This window comes from Tauraco erythrolophus, chromosome 12, assembly GCF_009769465.1.
Source record: "Tauraco erythrolophus isolate bTauEry1 chromosome 12, bTauEry1.pri, whole genome shotgun sequence".
In the NCBI taxonomy this organism is placed as follows: Eukaryota; Metazoa; Chordata; class Aves; order Musophagiformes; family Musophagidae; genus Tauraco; species Tauraco erythrolophus.
The window spans coordinates 106,119-132,072 of record NC_141476.1 but is presented as its reverse complement, the minus strand read 5'-3'; the positions used below and the strand labels follow the sequence as shown (position 1 = coordinate 132,072).

At 40.9% G+C, this 25,954-nt stretch overlaps 1 protein-coding gene and 1 long non-coding RNA gene across 2 annotated transcripts in view; one reads left to right on the top strand and one right to left on the bottom strand.

The window, feature by feature from the left end:
• FGD5 (FYVE, RhoGEF and PH domain containing 5) overlaps positions 1–18,664 on the bottom strand; it is a 99,867-nt gene extending 81,203 nt beyond the window's left edge. Inside the window, 1 exon segment of the mRNA XM_086619078.1 lies at positions 15,837–18,664. Within this exon segment, the coding sequence (XP_086475204.1) occupies positions 15,837–18,649 (2,813 nt within the window). The 5' untranslated portion in view covers positions 18,650–18,664.
• The window catches only part of LOC147527953 (uncharacterized), a 186,175-nt gene that overhangs the window by 86,455 nt on the left and 73,766 nt on the right, over positions 1–25,954 (top strand). The window contains exon 2 of the long non-coding RNA XR_015222483.1: positions 1,832–1,962. This is a non-coding gene — a long non-coding RNA (uncharacterized LOC147527953). The remainder of the gene's footprint in view (positions 1–1,831; positions 1,963–25,954) is intronic.

Genomic DNA, 25,954 nt, shown 5'->3' with positions numbered 1-25,954 from the left:
CTGAGGTTGAAGGGGAATTAAGGGAGAGGTTTAGAAACAGTGGATGCTGATAAGGTGTCAAACTGCATCCTAGGCGACCAACTCTGCAGAAAAAGAAAGAATGAACCAGTAGCTCCCATGCAGGATTGCATACATGTATACAAGACTGGCTTCAACTTACCATAAATCAAAAGAATTTGGTTGGACTGTCAGGCTTTCTGAGGCTTGATGAATGATTTTAAAGTTCCAAATTATTAATGGATCCCAAAAGTAAACTTTATGGGAAAAAAAAGCCATAATGAAGTGGATTTATAGGATGAAGTTCAGGTGCTAATGTTACAGCTCAGAATTTTTATTTGAGTGGGGGTCTAAAGTGATATTTAACATTTTCAGGACAAAATATTGTAAACCTGTCAGCCTATTTCTTTCAAATTCAAGCCCTAAGATCCACGTTGTACATGTGCCTCGCAACAGCCAAGAAGGTAAAAAAATACTATCTATTTTGATCTGCATACTTGCTGGACATCAGATTTTAATGGAAAGTGGAATTTTTCAAGGCACGCAAATGACAAATTACAATGACACAGGTACACAAAACCTTGGTGCTTGCAATCAGATGTTTAACACTCCTGTATCTTTATTGTTCAGCTCCAGAACTGGAATGCTGACATTAAAAAAAGTCCCAAAGCTTCAAACCTTAATGCTTATATGTTAGAGGTATCAGGGAATCTCTTTAAGTGGGGGCTAGAACTTTCCTCTGCTGCATGTATTAAGGCAGCAAACAAGTCTAAATGCCTAGATAGGCAGACAGACAATTTGTGGCAGACTTCCTGACCTAGGAGTAAGAGGAGTAACATATGCCTTATAAACCATGAAGGAACAAGAAAAGATGAGCAATGAGCTCTGTTATGAAACAGCACCCCATGCAATAAGGGTAGAGGAACAAGCCTCAGAAGCATTTTAAATACAGCCTCCCTAATTGCTCGAGAGAGCTTGAGAGTGTTCCTCTGTCCCCTCTCAGATCAAATGACCCTGTGCTTACACCTCCCACATTGGCTAAACTAGCATTTTCTTGCCATCATTCTTCAAGTGGCAACCTCATTGACTTCACTGATGTGGCAGGGCGCTCAGCCAACAGACCAACGTGGAAAGTGCAGCCCAGCCTTCTGCTCCAGGGGCAAGTAGAAGCAGCCAGCAATATAAGCGGCATCAGTACTGTCAGCCCAGGGAGTTTGTGTAATGATGTGGCGAGAAGCCATGGCCCAATTAATGACAGCTTGAAGCAGGAATAGAACCCTTGTCAAGTGATTTTCTGTGCCTTAATCTTGCTTCTATCTATGTAATAAAGTGTTCTATGTGCAGGCAGATTTAGGATTTGCTCCACATTTATTGGTTCACTTGCCAGAGGACAAAACTCTTTTTCTTTGTATGTGTGTATTACAGTCTGAGACCTGGCAGCATAGCTGTATTATGGAGAGTGAGGCTGTGCCTCCATTACCATTTGACCAATAAAGCTAGTGTGCATGGCCTGGGTCCTCGACCTGAAACTAGCTCAGCACCAGAAAAGCAAGTAAACTTTGCCCATTTAGCTGTCTGAATGGGGTCAAGCAAGACCCTGGAACAACGTAGAGGAAGAGGATATGGCCATGGTCAAAAAGGAGGATGGGACTAGGCAGCAGCAGAATAGATGAGCTTAAATTAGTTTTAACACCACAGTCTGGGGTTTAACGTGGGCTGCACAAGGCCGTGCGACCTTGGGGGGTGTACGCACACCAGTGTATCCTGGTGTACGCACAGTCCTGCTTATCTCTGCAGCGTATTCTGCAACCACTTTGTGCTGTTTACTTTTCAGAGGGCACCGTGGGCAGGAAGATCATACAGTGGATCAGAAAGGAGACCAGTGTAACAAATGGCGGTATCCCCATGAGCCATGGAAAATGCAGTGAAGCTGCCTACTCTCTCTCCTACTGTGAAAGTATCCAGGTATGCCCTCTTACCATCTTATGTTGTGATTCTCTGCAGCTGCCCTCTGTCTGCAGCATCAAAGCATGGCTGTTAGTTCTCTCTCTACTCTAGGAATGAATGTACACCGGTACAGTAAGAGATGTGGTAACCTGAGTGATTCACACACTCCCAGCAGGTTGGCTACATGGCTGACATGGGGAAATAGCTGGCTGACGGGGAAATGACTGATATGCTCAACAACCCCTTTGCAGATAGACGTTGCTTTACAAAACCTGATGTTGAAGCCACTGGCAAAAAAAGGTTGTGAAAGGACAAGAAGTAACTCTAACCACTCTGAAAAGATCGTGTCTGGCCCTGTGCCATGTGGTGTAGCATGATGTTTTGCAGCAGGTACACTGTTCTCTGCCCTAAATAATCTGTTCACTTATCAATGAAATGAAAATCAGTATCTTTAAGTAGAGGATGCTCCAAGACTTTGCAACAGATCTTCCCAACTTCCCATCATGGTCCCATTCTCTGAAGTCCCTGGCCTGTCACACAGATTTCATGGTCCAAGTAATGCCATGTTTATCTATGTGAAAAGTCCTCAGATAACTTTTAAAATAGCATCCTGCTACAGTATTGCTCCTCTTTACGCCTCGACGCTTTTTGGTTGAATTGTCATCCCATTCACCCAGCTTTTAATCTGAGACACTTACTTTTACACAGACTATGAAAGTCAAACACTCTGAACTCCTCAGCTTAAAGCAGAGATGAAAAAGGTATTTTATTTGCTACATGTAGAATGGCAAACTCTGATTACTGTAGAATCTGGACTGTTAGTTCAGTTTGTAGAGGACTTTACCAGGACACAGCTGTTTTTCTTTGCTGCAACATCTGAAGCTTAGCAATTTAGTTTTGAACCTCAGAAAACTGAAAATAAATTATTTCAGATGTTCTAGAAATGAAGCAGAACTGTGTCCATTTTTGGTTGCCCTGAGACCAAAACCTGTGGGTATTTCTTTCTGCCTATGGCTAGTGTTTTAGACGCTAGGTTGAGAGAAATTCAGAATCTAACTCCCAGTGCTGATTGATTCAAAGTGATCTGGGACAAAAACCAGACCCGGGAGAAGCTGAGGCTGAGTTTTCTGTATGTTAGGCTGCAGCATATAGGAGTTTCCCTTAAACTTTGTCAAAATAGATATATTGTTCACATAGAATGCTTTGTGAATTTTTCCCTTTTGGAAAATGTTTCAGCTCACTTTATTTTCAGGTGCTAGCCTGAATTATCAAGGCAGTCAAATCATAAAACAGCTGTTCAGGTCCTCAGAGGTACAAACCAACAGAGCATACCAATGTACCCCAAATGAGCATCTGTCACAGTATTGTTTTTTCATCCAGATTCCACTTAAATAGTCACTTTTCTGACTATGACACATTTACCAATGTTTTTCTGACTACAAGTTCTGGATCCAGTTAGAAAAAGATGATACATTTCACAAAAGGAAACTGTCTGATGACATGGCACATATCGTAGATTGGAGATTGCAGTATGTTCCTGATTATTCTTTGTTTATTTTTGGCAGTGTAACCTAGTCACTAAAACTTGGAACCAGAGTCTTTATGTTCTATTTTCATTTTATTGCCAATTCATTATTCCATGATTTCCATGGAAAATATTCATAGTAAGTTCAAAATAATGAACACCATGCTGCCCTGCAGGACTCCTAAGATGGAAGGGGAGTTGTCATTTCCCTGTACTAGCAAGATCAGCTGCTTTATCAACACCATGCAGACAGGTCTGGGAACAAACCAGGGGAAAAATGCAGTGAAGCTAGGATCAGAAGGAAACCTGTCTAGATGACAATAGTAATATTCCTTATTAAAAAAACAAACAAACAAACAGAACAAAGTATTTTCGGCTGGAGCGAGACTTGGCAAACTCCTCTCTTAGCACTGTCAGCATTACTTCAGCTATTTGTGTTGCCAGAGCCACAAAGGAATTGGTACAGATTATACAACCTGTCTTGTTATCAACCAAAACATCCATCGCTCGAGGGCCATTTTCATAGATGGTCAGCCCTAGCCTAAATCTCTTCCATAAAGACTTTCTGAAGCTGTGGTAGTTTGTGCTAAATGTGTGTTAGTCTCATGCTAAGATCCCCAACATTGTTTTGCTACTAGGAAAGAGTTGGGAAGTTTTAGATAGCAGATCCCTCAAAACACAAGCTGAAAACTGAGCTGTCTGTTGCTCTCAGGCCAGCATAGGCTTGTCCTGTCGTTTGGTTGTCAAGTAGAAAAAGATTTAAAAATGCAGTCATCTTTTTCCTGCATCATTGTAATAGTGCTTCTTAATGCTGGTGCTGCAGTGTTCAGTTACCTCAGGCAGTGAGAGGGAGACGGTGTCCGGAATGCTTCTACCCCCCCAAAGACCAGTCCCGAACAAAGCAGTGCCCAGTCTCTTGGGTTTTAAAGTTCCTGCAAGCTGGGTGTGCATAAATACCTCCCTATCAGAAGGGCAGTGAGGTTTGGCAGCTTTTCCTATCAGTTTTCAGAGAAATTTGAGGACATATGAAAGGAACTGACACTACTAAGAAACTCTTATCTTCATGGTTGTCCTTCCAGAAGGGATTCCCTTTGGACTTGAAAGCACAAATCTGATTTGAGACTCAACTATCCTGCAGCCTTACCAGAAAAACAGAGCTCCTAGAATTCTGAACTAACCAAGACCTTTTATCTGGCTTTTCTTTCCTGACGTTTGGGGGAAACATCAAGTGAACTGCATTTTCTTGCATTTCAGAGATTCACCCAGTTGTTAAAGCCTAATATTTCCAGGAGAGAAACAGAATCATAGAATCATAGAATCATAGAATCATAGATTGGTTTGGGTTGGAAGGGACCTCAAAGATCATCCAGTTCCAACCCCCCTGCCATGGGCAGGGACACCCTCCACTACACCAGCCTGCCCAAAGCCTCATCCAACCTGGCCTTGAACACTTCCAGGGATGGGGCAGCCACAACTTCTCTGGGCAACCTGTTCCAGTGCCTCACCACCCTCAGAGTGAAGAATTTCTTCCTTATATCCAATCTAAATCTCCCCCCTTTCAGTTTAAAGCCATTGCTTCTTGTCTTATTACTATATACCCTTGTAAAAAGTCCCTCTGTTTGTTTAAAACAGAGCTTAACTGATAATATGTACAGCTGAATGGAAGTGCTCAATGGCTCTCCTCTGCTTCCTAAGACATCAGTATCAGTTCCTTCACTAAAATTAGAGCTGGCTGCAGTTCTGCTTGGCTGAAACTTCTTTAGCTAAAAAATCAGGCTTAGAGTGATGAAAAATTGCAGAGATTTGTGACATTTGGCTGGGATTAATCTACTAATTAATCTGACCCCCCCTCTCCCCCAAGAATTCTGTAAAATCAAAACCATCTTAATTCTGCAATTCAGAAGTATGTTTTAGTTCAGGATTTGCTTCAATATCTTTTTTTTTTTTTTACTTGCAAATGAAAAAAATCATAAAAAATTTTGGGAACTACTGAATTCCTTTATTTTGTTGGGTTTTTTTCCTTGGACTTCTCAGCTAGACACATATATTTCATTTCTCTTTCAGCCACTGAAGCAATGTTTTTCCTTAGAACTGCAAACAAATAGCAAGAAAAATTGTTTGTCCAGCACAGTTTAAAATAGGTTTTTATATTTTTGTCATGTTACTATATGTCACTCTCATTGAGGATATTTACCCTGAGTGTATTCACTGTGATATGTTTTTATTTCACTGCCACTCTCTGGATTTTTTAAGCCCAACGGTGTGAAAGTTTAAAGGAAAGATTTTGAGGTCCTCAGTTTTAGCTCACATGTTGTCCTTATCTATTTAAGACCAGAGGATTCGAAATCAAAGATGTATTGTACTGTATGTAGTCTATTACTTCTGAAGGCACGTGTGCTAAGGAAGAGACCTTTCTGAGCTCTTCTAGCCAACTCTCAGAACTAAGAATGGAGTCTGATACCTGAAATGTAAGAGGGTCAACAAGCCTCACTGAGAAACTTTCATCAGAAACACCAAACTAGCTATTCTACTCTGCCTAGAGGGCCCATCAGGCAGAGTAGTGGGTTAATACTCGAGGTTTCGGCCCAAACTTAAAAAATGTATTCAAGACATAAGGACAAACTACCAAATGACTGAAGAGGTATTTAATTTGAGACAGCTGAGAATGGCTGGATGGAAACTGCTGAACACAGATGCAAGCAACTGTCACTTGTCTCAGTTCATCAGGACCTAACCGTATTTCCTTTGAGAAAAAGAAGTGTGAGGGCATCCCTATGATACTGATAAAGCTGGTACAGCATGAGTCAGATCATCAAAAGGTGTTCCTGATGACAGGTCTAATCTGCTTGCTCTAGGCCTTTGAAGGATCGCATCTAATTAATCCAGTCTAATACTCAAGTGAAAGGGTCCTTTTATAAGCTCTTTAAGGGGGGTCCTGGCAAAACAGACAGTGCCTCTTAAATATGTTCTTCCATCCATTAACTCTAATTAGTCGATTAAGATAAAATTAATTGTTCTATGCCACTGAACAGCAAGTCTTTAAGGCAGTTCTTACATTAACCCCCCTTGGGTCCTGTAAAAGAAGAATTCTTTTAGGATAATTAAAAATGTGCTGTACGTTATAAATAACTTTGCTGGGTGGCAAAACAAACCGTAAACTACTAGATTAGATTTGCATTTAAAATGCCGGAGCATTCTGTTGTTTTTTTTACAAATCTAATCTAGAGATACACCCCATATCATTGAGCAGTAGGTTCTGGAAAGGCTGCAGAATTGTAATGTGCAATCTCTCGTTCAATAAATCTTCTCAGTAAGGCTCAGAGTGGGGATGGGTTAGGAGAGAGACATGCACAGGACACTCATTGACAGTGAAAGACCTTACCATTTCAAACAGGCTGCATCTTGCCAATCTGCTGTCTCATCACCCTCTCTGCAGTATGGTGGTTTTTTCTGTGTGGTGCTAGGAATGCTTATATCACACCAATATCACTTCTGTGCCCCATAAACATCACCCAGGGCAAATCCACAACACATAGCAGACTCTCTCCTCTTGTGTAACCCCACTGAAATATATTTCTGGTTCATATAATGGAAACAGAGAAGACAAAGAAGTCTACCCAGGTTTATAAGCCCTCAGGACATGAAGATGGCCGCATGTACACAGTCCTCCTTCTCTGCACTGTGATTTGATCAGAAAAGTAGCCATCAAAATAGAGTCCAGCTGCTAATAAAACCAACATCTACTGAGGAGTTGGGACCATTTCCTGGGAGGTATATAGGACTGTGATTCCTCATAAACAAAGCCAGGGCTGGATCCAGCATGTTGTGGCTGAGCAGTGGCATCCCTCTGAGGCTATGCTGGGATGCATCTGCTGTGTGTGCAGGATGGTGAGATGCAATGCAAACCTGTGCTGGGGGAGCACATTGCCTTCCTGACTACCTATACTGGCCTCCCAGACCTGCATCCCCAGCATGAACCAGGACAAACAGCTCCATGGATATCAGGAAACATGAGAGTGGTCATGGAGTTGATGTAAGATTGATATGTAAATCTGGACAACATTAAAATCTCTCCTTCTTCAGTATCAATATGACATTACTAATACTGTCCAGAGACATTTCTCAAAGGTGCTTGTTTGAAAAGCTCCACCATCGAAGAGCATTTAATAGCTGTCTTTCTGTCCTTGCTGTCTTGGAAAGACAATTCCCCGCCCCTCTAATACCTGATAATACAAGGTGAAGCATTACTTGTGCCCAAACCTGAGCAGCAAGGGGTTATCTCCCGCAGACTGCTCCCTGTCTCCAGCAGCTGGAAGTCCTGCATTAATCGCTATCACCTTCTAACTCCCTGTGGCAATTCAGACAATACTAAAGTAAACAGAAGTAAAGACATGACTCATGTCAGAGCTGGCTGTGGCTATTGTCAAGAATTTCAATAGGCTGTGCACAGCCTGAAGCCAGGGTACAGTACTGGGATCCCTTGCTCTGCAATGAACTTACCAAACTTTCTTTCAGGTTTACGCTGCAAAGTACAACAACTGATGAAAGCTGATGAGATTTTATTTTCCATCATGTTCACCAGATCACAAGTGAACATGTTTCTTTCTCTTGTCTCTAGGCTCAATCCCTGATCCTCGTTCCCACTGTTACGGCATTTTTATGGGACTTTTTCTCATCTACAAAATCCACAGTGCAGCACATGTTCCACATTGAGACAAAGAAAAGCTATGTATAGATTTATAAGTTTTTAAAAATAATTTATGTTTCTTTAAAAGACCTCTCACAATGCTTATGATCACCATGTTTCTCCTTGGCTTAATAACCGTCAGCAAAATTCCATACAATAGATTGATACAGGTCTTTAAGGGACCTGAGCCCCATTAGTAGACCACTTCTGTGCTACCTCCATAATTAATATTATCATCAGCTTGACCTATAAAAAGGAAATTTTCTCCCTTGTAAAGCTTCTTATCAGTACTATGGGTGCCTGCTAGCTTAGTGTAGGCACAGAGCAGGGACGTATAGGGCAGAGAACTAGGAACTGAATGGAATCATCACCTAGGATCTGTTTCTCTGAGAAAGCAAAAAGAGGAAGGGATGGGAACATCTCTCCCCAAACAACTTCCTGAAATCTAGGCTGAATCTGCATCTCAGGGCTTAACTTTCTTCCCAAGCCCAGATGCCCCGAAAGCCTGCTTTGTCTAGGTTTTTCTCCAGGTCTATTCCAGAGTTAACTTGCTTCTACTCCAAGTGTGGGGTAAAATAGCATGAACTAATGTCAGCAGCATTGCTATTATTGTATACAACAGTAAGCCAAAAGACAGCTTGAACAGTGTTGAAAATGGGGATCTTTTTCAAATATCCTCTGCCAGCCATGCCTGTAGTGAGCTGCTTTAGCTCTGACAAGCAGAAAAAACAAAGCATGAGTTGATTTTATCTTCTTGACAAAATTCTCTGTGACTGTTATCCTAAACAAGAAACTATGTAACTGGACAGCTCTTTGGGATGAGAGTAATACTGATATGAGCATATTGCAGAGCTAAACCTGCTCTTCAGCTAACAGATCATGTGACTTTCTTCTGCCTTTGTCTTGTAGAAAATGTCAGAAACATCTAGAAATTTGGTGCTGCTTCACTTTTCACAAGTCCTTCTTGTGTATCAGGCTCTTCTGCTTCTCTCTTTAGAGTTTTTCCCCCTCATTTGCTCTTTGTGGAGGCAGAAACAACAATGTTCCTGACAGAACTACAGGCCAAACTCCACCCCAGCATCAGCTCCACTGACTCTCCAAACTTGAAGTGTCTATGGAAGAATGACTGGCTGGAGGGCCAAGCTCAGCTACTCATAACTGCATCCAATGTAGCAGGGAATTAGCCTATGTTCACGTTTTAATGGCAATAACCTTCTGAACAGACTGTTTTCTATTTAAGGACTTCTGAGTGCTACATAGTTCAGCCAGAGACACTGGATGGCATGAGCTCTACAATTCACTCCCTAGTATGCAGACCATCTCCTCTTTTAGTCTATACACTTTTCTTTCTCATCCATTTTCTTACATAGGCTTTTACAAACACACCTATCTGTGACTACAGCACACGGGGCCAGTGATCACTGGAAAGGAGGAAGGTTTTGCCTACTCTTATTAAAGGGTAAGAGTCTTTAAAGGAAAAGAATGGTCAAGTGACATTTATTACAAAAAAAGAAAAAGTGCTTTCTGCTTACAAGCAATAGAGATCTGCAGGGCTAGGCTCTAGTCTCAGCCATCTCCTGTAGAATCCCTTAAAGTCTTTGTTGATTGTCTGATTAATATTTGAATGAAAGGGAAGTCTCTTCACAATTTGTTAGAAATCCCTTCCAATATCCTTTACAGAAACCTTTTCGGCTTTCTCAAACTCTTGGAATGAGTTTAAGTGTGGGAATTTGAAGTAGCAGTAAAGCAGGCCACCCTTTTAGAAACCATTCTGCTTGCTTTTCTAACGCAAGAACCACAATTATAGGTACATTTTCTTGAATGACAGATTAAATATGCGAGCCACAACTTTACAAAATACTGATGTCCAGAACTTTTTGGCAATGAGGAAAGTATACAAAGGCTATGATCTACAGCAGGCATTTGAAGGCAGACACTCTTAGAGGCTTCAGTCATATCATGCTTGGGGATTAACTCTGTGGTGCGGGTAACCTACTTTAGAAGTTAAATTAAATTGTTTCAAATGTCTTCACTAATTGAAAGAAAAAGAAAATGGAGAGTGGGGAGAAGAAATTGATGATCAAAATCTGATTTATTCAACTAATTTAAAGAAATGAAAAGGTAGCAGCTTCAGCTTCCCCCTGCTTTAATGTGTACAGTGGCATTAATTCAGCTCACTCTGATGGATTTCATAGAAGAACAGTCCTGAACATTTGCTTCTGCCCTTGTATGCATCAGACTTTCAAGTTGTGCCTCTCTGCTCTGAGCATTAAATAATAGCCTTGTAGGTTAACTGGCACCCTTACTCAGCTTCAGTTCAGCAAGTACTTGTCTGATTTTTAAACACTAGCGATGCAGATAAAGAGTCGAACTCAATTCCACATCAGCCTTTGATAAAGAGCTGGTGGATTCTTTCAGTAGTTATTCTCAAATCATATCACGTACATTTATTAACCTCATGAGTGTTTCTCCCCAAATAAGCATCTCTCTGCTTGCTTCCCCATCTGTCCTTCACTACAGTATCTGAGCACCTCTGACATGCTGCCACTTTGACAAACCTTGCAGTATTGCTGTATTGGGTTTTCTAAGAACCTTCTTTTTATTTGGAAGCTTACTGGTCTTTTGTGTAAATTAAAGCACTGTGAATTTCCATGAGGTTATATAAATGACATTGATTCACAACTATAACAAGAGATATATAATATTCCTGTATATTTCTTTTACTATTTTAAATATGACAGCACTGATTGTCCTTTCTTGGTCACTGCTATTTTGGTGTTTGAACTATTTACACTGAAGCTTCCATTACATAATTATCTCTAGATTTTCACCTTATCTTTCATATGCTGTGCTTAGATACCACACTGTGCCTTTCTAAGAGTTGGTGATTTAATCTTCTATAACATATGTGCTTGTCATTTGAAGGAGCAGAGAGAGCCAGGAATATGACATCTTGATTTTATTGGTTAAAAATATGTGCTATGTTGTAGGAAATTAACTCTAATGGTTTAAATTTCATCTTAAGCTTAAGGGCATATGAAGGGCTGAGTAGCATGTTATTCAGACTATTTTTAGGCAGAGAATTCATGTTCTAAGATGTTTATTATGCTCCGCTTTTGTTAGGCTCAGCTTTTGTTAGGCTTTTTTTGTGTATGTTACAGAAGGGCAGGGAATAGGCGGTCATACAGACTGTCCCTGACCGCACGTTGGAGCTGATCAGTGACTGATGACCTGCAGGGAGCAGAGAGGAGATAATCGCTGAAGTGGCATAATTTGATAGAACATAGGTTGATGAATCCAGTGGTGAGGCAAAGGGACAGCTAAATACTCATTGGAGGGGGAAGTAACCGCTCATCCACTGGATTTTTCTCCTTTTAAAGGAGAGAGATTTGCATTCTCTATGGCCCATCAACCACAGGCAGTGGTTCTATTGCTGTGTAACTATAATATGGTTTTGGTATACATTTTGGAATTGGTCTGCACTGACGTAGTCCTTGTGATCTTGCGTGTAGGCCTGGCAGAAGCCCAGACTGACTACGGCTACATGCAGAGGATTGCTTACAAATCTTTTAATGTAGCTGCTTACCCATGAAGCATCCTCTCCAATGCTAGCATTTCAGATGCTGGCACTGTTGTATCAGTCTCTAAGCACCTGTGTGTTCCTGCTTCAGTCTGGCCAAATTAAAGGAAAGGTATCACTTGCTTGACACACATAAACCATGTTTTTTTCCTGACCTCCTACTAAAGACAATTTTCTTTTCATCTTCTTCTTGAAGAAGCAGAACCCTTGGGAATAAAACACATTTACAAAGGAATAGGATACTGAAGAAGCGATGAGCTTTCTTGATTGTACTGAAGCTAAGAAGCATCAGATAGGTGCTATATATCTTTAAAAGCAGTGGAAAGTCAGAGCCTTGAGAGTAGTTTACAGGCATGAGACTGCAATTCTAGAGACTTATTAGGAATTACCATGAGCCTTGGAGCAATTGCACAGAGCCCTGGAATCCCCACACTGGCCCCCCAAGAATTAACTTGAGAGTCAAAGTCTGAGCAAGTACTGCTGTTGGTTAAGTACAATAATCAGACTGGGGTTCTTCTAGTATGTATGGATGACCATTTTATGTAGAAGGATATACGAATGTACAGGTAACAGCAACATGGGTTTTTAGCTCATTTCTTATGAATATCCAACATGACAGTGGGATTAGCTGTGGAACTGCAGATATACTCCTTTTATTCCTCTCTTCTCCCTATCGTCTTTCCTTTCTGGATTTTGAGCATCTTAGCAGAGACAAAGACTGAGATTTAGCAAACCCGGTAAATCCAAACTATGGACTTTAAGTAGAAAGCAAAAAGGGGAAAAGAAATTCTGAAAATACCCAACCTATGCCATCTTCTTGACCTTATCTAAACCCTGATAAAACTCTCTCCATCTGTCCTAAAAGCACTGTGGTTGACTATGAAATGAGTGTTTGAGGTACATCCCCTTGATGTTTATCATGCTGTCATATGCATGGCTGATGCACTGAAGGTCAAACTGGGTTAGTGAAGCTATTCTTGTAAGATATGTGCCAGAATACTTCAATTCTAACTGACTTTCATCTGATGAAAGTTTAGCCAGTAACTTTGGTGAAATGGCTCTCACTTATAGCTGTTGAGAGTCACAGCAGTGCTATAGGTTACAGGGGTGCAGCCGTCTTTTGCTTTCAGCCTGAACAACTGGTTTGTATTGCTTTGCAATTTGTAGTGCAGCTCTTCAGAGAAAAGGGGCTAGAAAGTGACTTTTCAAAAGCAAATGAAAATGGAGTCTGATTTAGGCTATGTGGACTGGGGAAAGATCAGGGAAATTTTGTCCAATTCCACTTATGTCCCATTATTTCTACACTGTACAGAAGGCTAATGATGATCTATATTGTCATACATCCGAATCGGAGTTTAATTATTAATACTAGATAGCTAAATTTTGGGAATACATAATAACTGCCCTTCAGGGGACAATATTCCCAGGTCTATTATGGCAATGGTAATTCTAAGTTAAGATATATTTCTAGAACACTTTTGTTATTGGACTTTTTCTATAAACGCAATTGCTTCTAATTAGAAATTATTGGTTTAAATCTACTCCACATGGTCGTTCCTTTTAAGCAAGAAAATTAAACAGTGAATCTTCTAATCTGTCAATTTCTGTAAGCCTCCCTTCCACCTGCTTCCCCAGTCGCACGCAGTAGTGGAGGTTTCTGGATTATTATCATCTTTTATAGCGCTCTCACATTCTGTTCTCTGAAATGCAATAAAAGAGTTGTACTTGGCCATTCATCAAAAATGTAGCAATTCCATAAGGTATGAGCAGATGCTAAATACCAGTGCTCTGCAGGTGAATGCACCAAAGATAAGTTCATGGGCTCAAGTCTCATGTATTGCAAGGGTTTAATCCAACACCCTTGTACTCTCAAATGGTTGAAATAAGCCTCAGGATATGACCAGGCTGGAGTTCAAAGTAATTTTTATCCCTGTGTGGTTGTGGCAGAGCTGTATTTGACAGATATACATATTAGAAAGCTTAAATCCATTGAGAGATATTTTAGGCAGAACTGCTTTAGCAGGAAATAAAACATCCATGTCCATATATCATCTATGCATGTGTAAATAGGTTCATGTTCATGTACTTGTACGATTTGCTTTGCTTTACGATTAGACCTTACACTGTTTCTCCAAGTATATTATGCCACTGGATATGTATTACCCATTTACATTTCATCAAAGCTTTTCAGGCATGTCTTTGTCCAAAACATCCTGACAAATGCAGCAAATAATAGCTATCTCAGCAGTAATGTATGTATATTGCTATCCGCCTGATGCTCTTCCCCTCCACCCCAGTTATCTTGATAAAGGGGTTGTTCAGGAGCCTAGCCTTCATTTCTTCCCCAACAGCAAAAACTGCATGCACAACAAGCAGCAGACTGAAAAATTATGTTCACGCCTTGACCTTGAGACTTCCTGAACCAGTTTGGATTGGCTCTCCCCTCGAAACAACAGGCTTCCACAGGAAGTTCATAAATGGGCTCAAGTCACAGCAATTGACGTAGTTTTAGTATTTTTAACTTGGCTCTTCAAGAACTACCCTAAATGGGCGGTGTTTCGTGCACACAAAGAACTGGCCAGCTTTTCCAAGGGCGGACGTCAGTGTGCTGGGTGCAATGCAAACCAGTGTGACTAATGGCTGTCAGGCCCTGCTAGCCCAGCTTTGCTGGGCGCTGTGCTGAGGATGCGGTTGTGTGCGTTGTGAAGCTGCACTGTGCTCCACCATGTCCCAGTGTCAGCACCACTGGGGCTCCCAGCGCTGTAGGCTGCCAGCACCTCCAAAGAGCTAAACCACAGGCCTGTGTCCCAGCCCCGTCAGCTTCAGGCACGTCTGGATCCACGGTTGGATCCACAGCTTAAGAACTGGTGCAATCTCTTTCCCCATTGTCCATACTCACTTCACCCACCTCTGCCAGTTCTCGTCTCTCAGAAAGACAAAGCACTGTACATCGTTCTTGTCTTAGAAATGGGTTGCAAGACTCATTCAGAGGTGTTAAAGAAAAGTTCTTTTACTCTCGAAGTCTGAAATATCGAAAGAGGGATGTGTGAAATGCCCATGGGTTGTTCCATTCACAATGACAGGGGAGAGGACCGGAAAAAATAAATGTTGAAAAAAACCAGGATAATTCGATCTTTAGAAGGAGAATGATGGATGAAAATGGACATGAAAACCTTGCTTTTGAGATGTTTTTTTCACACAGCTCTAACAAAATGCAACGGCATTAAAGACATTCCTTTTAATTCCTTTGCTTTGCACCTTGTTTTCTTATTACCTGTTTGACATGAACTTAATGGAAAACACTCTTCTGACTTACATCTCTGCACTCCACAGATTGTACGCTATAATCTGACAAGAAAATCAAATTCAAAGGTCTTGAGTGCATTGCTCCTATGTAACTATGTAAAAACATTTTCTTGTTTGCAAATAGTCTAATGGAATGGGATGAAGGATTGTTATTAATGTTAGCAATGCATATGATTTCAGACAGAGCTATTTGCTTCATTTATAAATCAGCAGCTCTGTCAAAGGGCCATAATGATAGGCTTTAAAGCAACTTTTCAAATTGACTGTCTAGTCTGATTAGTTTATTATTGGGGATTTTCTGGTCTATACTTAACTGATATACTTTGAAAGATAAGCTATATACATACATATGGTTGCTTTGAAAAATTGACAGGAAAGAAAAAATGAAGTAGAATCCCTTCCAGCAAATAGGCTGTCTTTTCATTCAGTGAAGAAGTCAGAAACCTTTCTTACTGGAGAAAAAAGCAAACTCTCCCCATGTACCCAGCTCACACAAATTAGATCCATTGGATAAACCAAATATTTTAAAACGTTCTTTGGTTTGTATCTGTAAACCATAGGATCCAGATCCATGGGACTTGCCAGTATACATTTACAAGGTAAAGAGTTAATTTGCTGTCTTTTTTTTCACTGATAAAGGCTTATCTTGTATTCTTCCAATCTTTCTTGTAAGCATTTCCTGAGAGGGGGTGTAAGCCAAGCAACATGGAGGATCTGCCTACGATACCTAGCAGGGGAAGCCTTGCCTGTTGGGCCAAGGCTAGCAGGTCTTACATAATAATTTATTACAGTACCTTTCTGTTTCCTGGTCTGTAGTTTGCTGCTTGTTCTCAAAGCCAGTGAAGCTGCTCATATCCACATAGCCATCATTCTCATTAGCAGCAGATAATGCCCTGCTGGGATCTTCAAAAAACTCCGTAAAAGTTCCTGCTCGGGTGGATCTTCGAGGAGGAATTTGTATGTTTTCATAGTCAGAGCTCATAGCAGGAATGTTCTCATAGTCAGACGTGTCAGCATTGGGAAAAGAAATGGACCTAGGTTTTGTTAATGGGAGTGGCATGAAAGGAGGTCTGGACCGGTCCTCAAATGACTCCACCCTTGATACGCTCCTGCTGAAGGACTTGGGCGTTCCTTTTCTTTTACCATCCTTATAGAAAAGAACAGCTGAGGGAGACTCAGATGCACGGAGCTTCCCCACGTGTGATTTTAGTTGAGGTGAGCTACTTAGGCTCCTCCTGTCCAGCTCCATCAGCCTCGGAGGCCCATGATAGCTAGACTCTGATGAGGACCTTGAAGAGGAAACATTAACATCTACATGGACTTTACTTTCAGTTTTCTTCTTGAATTTTAGAGTGAGGAACCTCTTAAAGGAAGATTTCTTTTTCTTGGAATACTTATCAGGTGAGTCATTCTCTATCAAAAGTGAAGGGGAACTTTTAGTGATTGGCTTTTTGGTGATGTAGGCAAGTTCAAAAGGAGGTGGTATATCAACAACTGAGGATGGAGTAGACATGCCACATGATGAAAAATGATTTATCTGGGAAAAACTACCTGAAGAACCATTGACACAAGGCAAAGACAAGTTGTCTTCTGTCCTTTTTATTCTATCATCCAGTACACAGCCATCACTTTCTCTGTAAACAGAGACAGGTATCTCTCTCCCTTCAACAGAGTAAGATCGAGGATATAAAATGAAACATCTTGACTTAGTTGGTAATGCCTTGTTGGCTTCCATTGGTTTTCCTTCCACTGAAAATAAATTATTGCTTAAGTCTTCTGTCCCAGAGCGATTGCGGGAAGATGGTAAATCAGGTTCAGTTCCAGTTTCTTCTGGAACTGTTTCTGGGACATAGCCTGGCATCTTCCCAGAGAGCGACCGTGTTCTAGTGACAATGGTTTTACGATCAATGGGCAGCAAGTTGTTTTCACCATCCATGCCTAATTCATCGCTTTTACTGTGATTAGCTCCTAAATCAGTCTGCCCATCATGAGCAATTTCATTTTCTGCAGGAAGCACATAAGGGTCATCTAGGAAATCATTGCTGGTTTTTCTTTCCTCTGATTCTTCAGGCACAATGACCACTTCAGGGACTGCTAGATTTTCATGCAAGACATGTTTGGTCCCACATTCTACATTCATTTTACCATACTTACAGACTTCCAACTCTTCCTCAAGTGGGACCTGTTGAGGTGGACTGGGGACACATTTGCTGAGGCTGTTTGTTTCCACCTCATTGTCTCCAAGTTGCAGCTCATCTGACTTAGAGGTTTCCACAATACTTTCACTATGCTCTTCAACAGTCACATCTTCCAGCTCTGGCTTCATCCCTGGACTACTAAGTAGACTATCAGAGACCACATCATCTTCATCCAGAGAGGTCCCTTCTGTTTGAAGATTCTCATCTGAATGTTCTGTGAGTATTTCCTCACCACATTCATTCTCACAAGGAGCAGTTTGACAGCCATCATCCATATTCTCTGCATTCCCAGGTTCTTCCTCCCCTTTCCCAGAGTCTTTGCTTGCTTCACAGGCTACCTCTGATGTCTTCTCCTCACCTCTCCTCTCAGTGATCTGGCAGCCATCATTGGCATCTCCTATGTTTGTAATATTGGGGTTTGCTTCCTCCTCTTCAGCTGCTGCTTGAAGGATGGACGCTCCTAAATCATTTTCAGCACTGGGTTCATCTTCACGTGGTTCTAAGCCAGGAGCTGTTTCTTCACTGGCCTCATCAGGCAGCATGTCAGGCCTTGCATAGTCATCATTTTCTAACTCTCCTTCCATGTTCAAATCGAGCTCTGCATGGGCACTATGGTCACCATCATGTGCTAGACACTTATCTCCCTTTTTGAAAATCTCAGGCAGTTCCTCCTCCTGCCCTGCCTTCTCACAACCTGAGACTGATTCATCTGCGGATAGTGGCATTACAATGGTATCTTTACAGATATCACCCATTAGTTCCTCATGTCTATTCAAAATGTTATCACTGTCAGTCTTACAATCACTATTGTCCTTCACCAGTTCCAGGTTGTTAGAAGTTTCCTCCTTGCTTTTGGTTTCACTACAATCACCTACAACATCCTCATCTTCATCTACATTCTTGGAAGCATCATTATCCACATCAGGGGCATCTGAGGACTCCTCACAAAGTGCTTCGGACTCGTCACAGTCTCTGGTTGACTCCTCAGAGTCTGGTTCCATTCGTTCAGCAATATCTGAAGAGTTATGGTGCTCATCTTCGGTGACTTCTTCATTACTGGTATCCTCATCATTAGCAATGTTATCTTCTTTCTTCTCTACCTCTTCTGGAATTTCTGAGACTTCATTTTTCACAGAGGTATCTAGGTTCTGATCATTCTCATGTTCCAAGTCATTACAGTCTCTGCTGGTCAGCTGAGCTTCAGGAACTACAATGTATTCATCATGTGCCTCAGCTTCTGGGCAGTCAGCATTGCATTGCTTTCCTTCATAGACATCTCCATCAAGACATAACAGTTTCCCATTTGAGCACTTATTTAAATTGTTGTTAGTATAAACACTGGATGTGCCCTCAGTGTCAGCTGAGAATTTTGGTTTGGGAGCAATAGGTGGTTTGGGACCCCTGGACATAGAGTTCGTGTTATGAGTAATATCAGCCCTTGGCAGTGAAGGAGAAAATTTGGAGACAGCTACTGGAGAAAGATGACCAATAATCTTTGGTTTCGGTGCTAGTGGTGGCTTTGTGATTTCTGGAGAAAAGAGAGAAAAGCTATGTTAGTAATCTTGGTTTCTTATTCAAGCCAGCAGAATATATCCTACAGTAGACTTTATCTTATACCAGTGACTTGTAATGCAGGAGGAGTGCAGCCAATAAAAGGCTCCACTCTGAAAAGAGAACTGAAGGAGCAAAGCATATGCATTGTGCTTCCATGTGACACTCGCTATTCCAGGGAACACAGCTTGAGGTCAAAACTGAACTGAACCAGATGCAGCCCTGGCACACTTGGGGAGACAAAGATGTACAGCTGCGGAGCCAGGGGGGTATCATACACAGATATCCACAGATGAGTAATACCACCTGCACTCAGAAGTACTAATGACATTAGAGACCTTTTGATTCTGCCCCAGAAATCTGTCTGCCCTAAGATTAAGTATGATCACTTTGATTCAATGATGCTGAAGTGTTTCACTGCAGTGAAAGAAGTGCCTTTCAGCTACAGTAGCTGTTCTTATAACACAGTACACTTTGTAGCAATCATTTTAATTTCAATATGTAGTTTGCAGAATTTTAGCATTGAACAAAATTAGATTTACCAACAAATGAAGGTTTAACTCAACCCAGCCAAACTAAATTGAACACCTGGTGTTCACACACAGTCTTCCTATCTGCCATTACCACGGTAACAAAATATGGAGTTACATTTTGTTTGTCAAACAACATAATCATAGAATCATAGAATCATAGAATCATAGAATGGTTAGGGCTGGAAGGGACCTTCAAAGGTCATCTAGTCCAACCCCCCTGCAAGGAACAGGGATATCTCCAACTAGATCAGGTTGCTCAGGGCCTCGTCCAACCTGGACGAGGGATAATCATGAGGGATAAGACAGTTTGCTAAAAGCTTGGCTAATAGTTTACACTGATGATGCAGCTGAGCTATAATGCACTGAATGAAATACTTCAACCTAAACACGAAGGTTTAAACTTCAAGAGTTACTGGTTTAAACTTCAGTTTTCAGCGTACAGCTTCCTCAGTCCTTTCTTTAGTCGTAAGATCCCCCAGGACCCCCTGCAATTACAATCTTCTCTGAACATCAAAATATACTTTTAAAAAGTGAGTTATCTTGCAAAATAAGGCCAGCCAGGGTCTCTAAACTATTTCAAGTGAAAGCGCTGACAATAAGTTAGATTGAAGCTAGATGAATTAAGTCATGTATGGCCATTTTACTCACAATACAGTTTATGTGCCACCGCCATTTCCAGCTGCCTTGGTCCTGAAATTAATATTCTTTAAATAACTAAATGAAATGCTGAAAGGCTGAATGAATAAGCGACAATAGGGATCCTCCCTCTTGAGATTTTAGATGAGATTAAATATGTGGTGTGAAGAAGCCAGCGCACCAAATGGTTACAGATAGTAATAAGAGAAGGATTTTGCTCTTACTAATGTTTCCTAGCCATCAACATGTAATTACATGGTTAATCAATCAGAAACCTCTAATTACTTTTATAATTTTAATTAATACATTTTAGTGGAAAAAGGTGAGCTCTCCATTGTAAGGAAAAGCACAGGACAAATTATTTCACCATGAGAGAGACAGGAACTATTCTTTGTGCAAAATCTTCATGTCCCACGCACAGGACATAAGGGAAGAGCATCTCAAGAGACACCATTTGGGACATGGTTCCTATGCAAAATCCTACCCTAAATCATAGTATAAGGTTCCGGAAGTGTAGCTACTGTGCTGTTATATTATAACTATTTCGGAATGCAGGCTTTGACATGTGGAAGTGAAGACAATTAAAATTCAGCTGTGCACCATACTGAGAATAAAGTAATACTGAATGCAAACTGCTTAAAAATTATTCTCTGATTGTTCTGATATTTGGTGTCATGGTACTTTTCTTACTGTAATCTTAGTCCAGCTGGAGTAATTTGTATTGAACTAATACTGGCATATTTGTTTGGTTTGACTCTGAGAGACATAAGAGGCTGTTTCTTCTGATCTTCTTAACCTTGCTGAAATTTCTTCCAATACTCAGAAAGATGCTGACAATTTGGCATTCTGATGTAGCAGGAAACAGTCTTTCTAGAATTATGAGACATCAGAGAGACTTCATCTAAGATAAAACCGATTCAGTGATCTCAGCTCAGCCCAGCAGGAATAGAAAGTCTGTTCTAATCAGGCACCTCATCGCATATACTGATTAAGAATTATTCTGCATCTGGGTTTTATCCAATCCAGCTTCACGTGTGGGAGGCTTAAAATAACTTGTGGAAAAGGAGGGAGAGAGAACTGTGTATTTGCCAGTCTCCAGTACTGTAGTGTGTACTCTTGTTTCACAGTATCCACCGCTGCTTTGAGTTGCAGGGCATCTATCTCATTATTGAAATCACAGAATGGGTAGCTAATCTTTCCCTCCAGATTATTTCAGAGACGTTACGTGCCGAACACTTCACCGGCGCTGAAGTACTATTGCTTCTCTTGCAGCCAGCAGCAAGTCTGCAGCAGATGAAGGCTGCAGAGTGCTGAAAACTGTTGACAGTTAAAAACAGGGAGAGAATAGAAGTGGGTTGAGTATCTTCTAAACCTGGCTCCCCAGCCAGATCTACCTTTTGGATTTTTAGATCAGTTATTGCAATGACTGAACATCCTAAACTAAATTTCTGGTAGTAAAATGCATTACGTTTTTATTAGCTAAACTGAGTCCTTACACCTTTCCCACCAGAAATCAGCAATGGACCCCTAACCACCATAATGAGGCATTTTTAGGACTAACTCCAAGGAAGAAACATCACTTGGGAGGTATTATACCACTTTCTGCAGAGTCTGGCTTTTCCTAGGAGTGAATGTCAGTCCAAGAGTAGGACACAAATACACCTGGGATGTGACCAGGCTTGAACACAGTCTCTGCATTCTCATTCTTGCTCTTGTCAGACAGAGTGTCTGTACTGAAACACTGAGTAATGAGAAAAAGACTGGACTGTAGAGAATGCCAGGATCTCCCAAGCTTTCTCTTATAAACAAATTCAAAATAAAATAAGGTAATGAACTAATTTCCTTTACGTAAAATAACCATGCAGACATCAACTTAAAAAAAAAAAAAAAAAAAAAAAGCTTAAACACAGTTACCCACTTTCCCTCCAGTGATAATTTCTTCCAGGAAAAGGAATCAGGTAATGTTGAGTTTTTCCTTCTGCTACCTTCAGTAATATTGCTAGTGGAAGAGAACTTACGGTAACGGATCCTGGTGTCCTCCTCTTACCCACTTGTGCCAGCTACTGGCCACTACTGATTCCTTCCATATTTTTTTCCTAACTGTTACATGTGTTGATCTTGCCTTTCACAAGGCTCCTTAAACAATTTTCCCTTTTTTTTTTTTTTTTTTCTTTTTGGAGGGGGTAGGGAGGTGGCTGAAGGAGTACAGGTGTTTGTTTAAAAAATAACCCAAACAATTACTGAAAAGAAAGCACCACTGTTTGCCTTTTATCACCACGATTTCATTCTGCTTCAATTTCTGCTTCCTTTTCTGTCTGAGCCGCTTGAAAGGTTCTGGCTGTAACTTCTAAATGGACACAAAACACCGTTGCACCATAAGGAATGTGTATGTTCACAAATAATTGTACATGTTTATTTTAAGATGTATTTTATGTTGGAGGGAGACACACCCACCTTGTGCTTAAAAGGAAACTCTTGGGGAATAGGAATTTCTTTAGCCTGCTCCTCCCCTTATTGTTCAATGCTTCCTTGTACTGACAAGGACCACTTCCTCTCCTTACCCACCTTCCTTCAGGCTAACCTGCATTTCAGCATGGTTTCATTTCTGCCATGGCCCACATGAAATTACATTACTCTCCTCCCCTCCCAAGTTTCTAAGCAGTTAACAGCAGCCTAGCAGCTCTCCTGGAATGGCAGTCAACTCATACAGCCTTCACTGTTCAAGTGTTTCTTTGAAACAATAGACATTTTATAGTGAGGTGTTGTCTGAAACACTATTTCTACCCACTTTCAAATGTTCTCCAGATTTAGGAATTAAACTAGAATTTAATTAAGGCTTGTAAGGGACCACATCTACCACCACTCCCACCCCCCCCACCCCCACCCCCTATCAAGCAGCTGATTTTGGGTTGAAGACCTAATTAAACACTGAGGTTTCACATCTGCAGGGATATTCATAGACGTGTCCCAGGCCCAAGAAAAATGACTTAGCTCCACAGAGCAGATACTAGTTCAGGCTTGGCTGGTGCCACAGTCCAGTTCAGCCAGCTCGTAAGATGCTGAAAGTAGCTTTTCCTGACCAACAAACTTTGGTGGACCTGTGTTTTATTCATGCCTTTGGCATTAATTCAACTCAGACATATGTCAAAATGAGAGACACATTGAGAACAGTGAATGCACTGCATAGTTCAGGGATCTGGAGAGCTTTTGGATGGAAATGACAATGCTGGTGGAGAGACCACATTGCAACAGTAAGATGAGACTGCACCAAACCTAGAATCCCAGTGAAAACCAATGCACGCAAGTCCTGTCTGTTACTGCCTCTTCCCAGGAAGAAGGACTTGGAATCCACAGAAGGAAAGTGCCTGAGAAACAGGAAGTAGAGGGAGAATATCCAGACAAGGGCATCAGAAAGTCTCCTTCAGCTCTGATCAGGAGCGGTATAATTTCAGTTAGCTACATCAGAATAAACTTAAAACTTGTCTTCTGAAGGCTTTGTTCTGAAGTCAGCAAAAGGTGGAGCATATACCTTAGTATCATCTTTATCTTATTCCTGTAATAAATAGCTCATTTTTAAAATAAAGCCCTCATTTCCAGTTAGTGCTGCCTGGCTTCTATCTCCCGCATTTGTTATTGTTTCTTCCACTGGGTTAAAGACCCTTTTATTATTCAGTGTTTCTCTAGGGAAGACATACACTTCCCTACAGCTATGTCTTGATACATTCTTCTTTTTGGTAAACTAAACAAATGAACTCATTAAATCTTTGCAGTTGGACAATTTCGTCTTTCCTGAAGTCTTTTGGATTTTTTCTGAACCTTTTCCAATTGTCCAGTAACCCCTACAAAATACATGAGGCAGAACTATGGGAAGAATTCCACAGTGGGTACTGATGCTGTCTACAGAGTTCTGTACTTTCTTAGACCCAGTTCTTGCTATTCTGTATTAGCTTGTTACTGTATCAGGTTGACTTGCTTGTCCATTATGACCTCTAAATTGTTCCCAAGGCTGTGTTGCCTGTCATTGTCTCTAAACTGATAGCTTTATAATATGCATTAAGTGTAATTTGTTTGAATGGATCCAACTTAATGATCCAGGTCAGTTTATATAACTGCCCTGCTGACTTTGTTAATTACCCTTCCACCAATCTTGACATCATAAAGTGAATTTTGTCATCTGATACTTTTCTATTTGCTTTCCTACCAAGGAAAACGTTGGACAGTATGAACATAATCCTGGTCCCAGCACTAGGCATACCACCATTTGATAATGTTACAGATAACTACTGCAGGGATTTGCTACTGCCAGTTAGCCAATCCTCAGTCTAATTAACCCAGACTTTGTGTCATATAAATGCTTTTATCTTAGATCAGAATGCGCTACTGAAATACTACACAGACATCAATGTATGTCTTTGCATCTATATCTATGTCTTGTTACTTTTCTCAAGCAAATCTGTAACTTCTTCCAAAGACTAGGATCAAATTCCGCATTTGAAACAAGTGGAGTCCCACTGTTGAGGAAATGGGAACAAGCAACCTTAAGAATAGCAGTAAACGTCGTAATTGATTTACATGTCACTTGCCGAAACACTATTATAGACATTAAAAGTATTTGGGTCAGGAAGGATGGAAGTTATTTTACGGTAGCATTTCTATTTTATAAACTAGGCAATGACATGAAACACAGAGAACCTATCCTATACCAGCAGTCATCATGCTCACGCCCCCTCTCACATCAGAGCATAACTGCTGTCTAAGAGCTCATACCATTAACAAAAGCCACGTGTGCTAAGTGCTGCACAAACCCAGAAACTCATGGAAACAATGTGACTGCACTGTACAGTCATAGGTAGAAGTTTCCACACCTCAGCTACCAAAACACCACCAAGGTTCTTACAAAACAGGCCAAAGAGGAAATTCTGTACCTGTGTCTATTTCAGCTTATCTAATACATGGGTTTATATTTTCACCGTGGTGCTTACTCCTCAGAGAATAAATTGTTCTGAGAGAATGGCAGACAGAGTTTCCTATCAAAGTAACACATGGAGCTTCACTGTAAGTGAAACGGACAGCTCTTCTTTGCAGATGAAGAGCTGGTTTTGGACCTGGCCAGAACATGGGCACCAGCAGCCATTCCAGTGATGCTGCCAGGAACGTTAAGGCAAGCCAAGCACAGAGTCCTAAAACTCATTTATTATGTTTCTAGTATAGGAAGCTGTAGGTTCCAACCTGTAATTACAATTCTGCCAGCTGTCCAAGTCAGACAGTGAGGGTGTGTTTAAGCTGCCTATGTAGATAAGCCATTTTAATGTCATTCTGAATTAAGTACCCAGCATAAGCTGTGTAACCTGCTTCAATATGTTGGAGATTAAATAGATGAGGTAGCATGATTTACAAGGAAAGTATAATCCTTTTGAGGGGTTCAACTCATAAAACACCAGTGCTGTCACTGGTAGGAACCAGGATGTACTGTAAATAACCAAGATGTCATTAATTTTGCAATATTCACTGCAAAAGTAGTTCTCTTTGACAGGATGTAAATGCATCACTTATTTCACACTATCAGAGAAAAGTTTGAAATGACAACAGTTACAGAAGAAATGAAAACAGTTGCATGGCAGTCACTTGAAATGGAGAAGGTATTTAGACTAGGATTTTCTAATGACATAGGAGTGCAAGTCTTCCTTTCAACTGAGACCTCAGTCTAGATTTCGGTATCAGCTCCCACTTTGACTTGAACTGGAATTAGATACTTAAGTGTCTTCTGAGAATTGGGGCTTTAGGCACTGAGATCTGAGGCCCTGTACAAAGCCAGCAGGTCATTGGCTCCTAAACACCTCAGACTATGAAAATTATATTTCAACTTCTGCATAAGTCTCTGGTACTTTTGAAAAACATCTATACTCTTTTATCAGTGCATGTTCTTCAAATGTGTGATCAAAAGTACTCCGTATATAGCAAGAAGGCCCCACTAGTGTGAAGACAGACCTATAG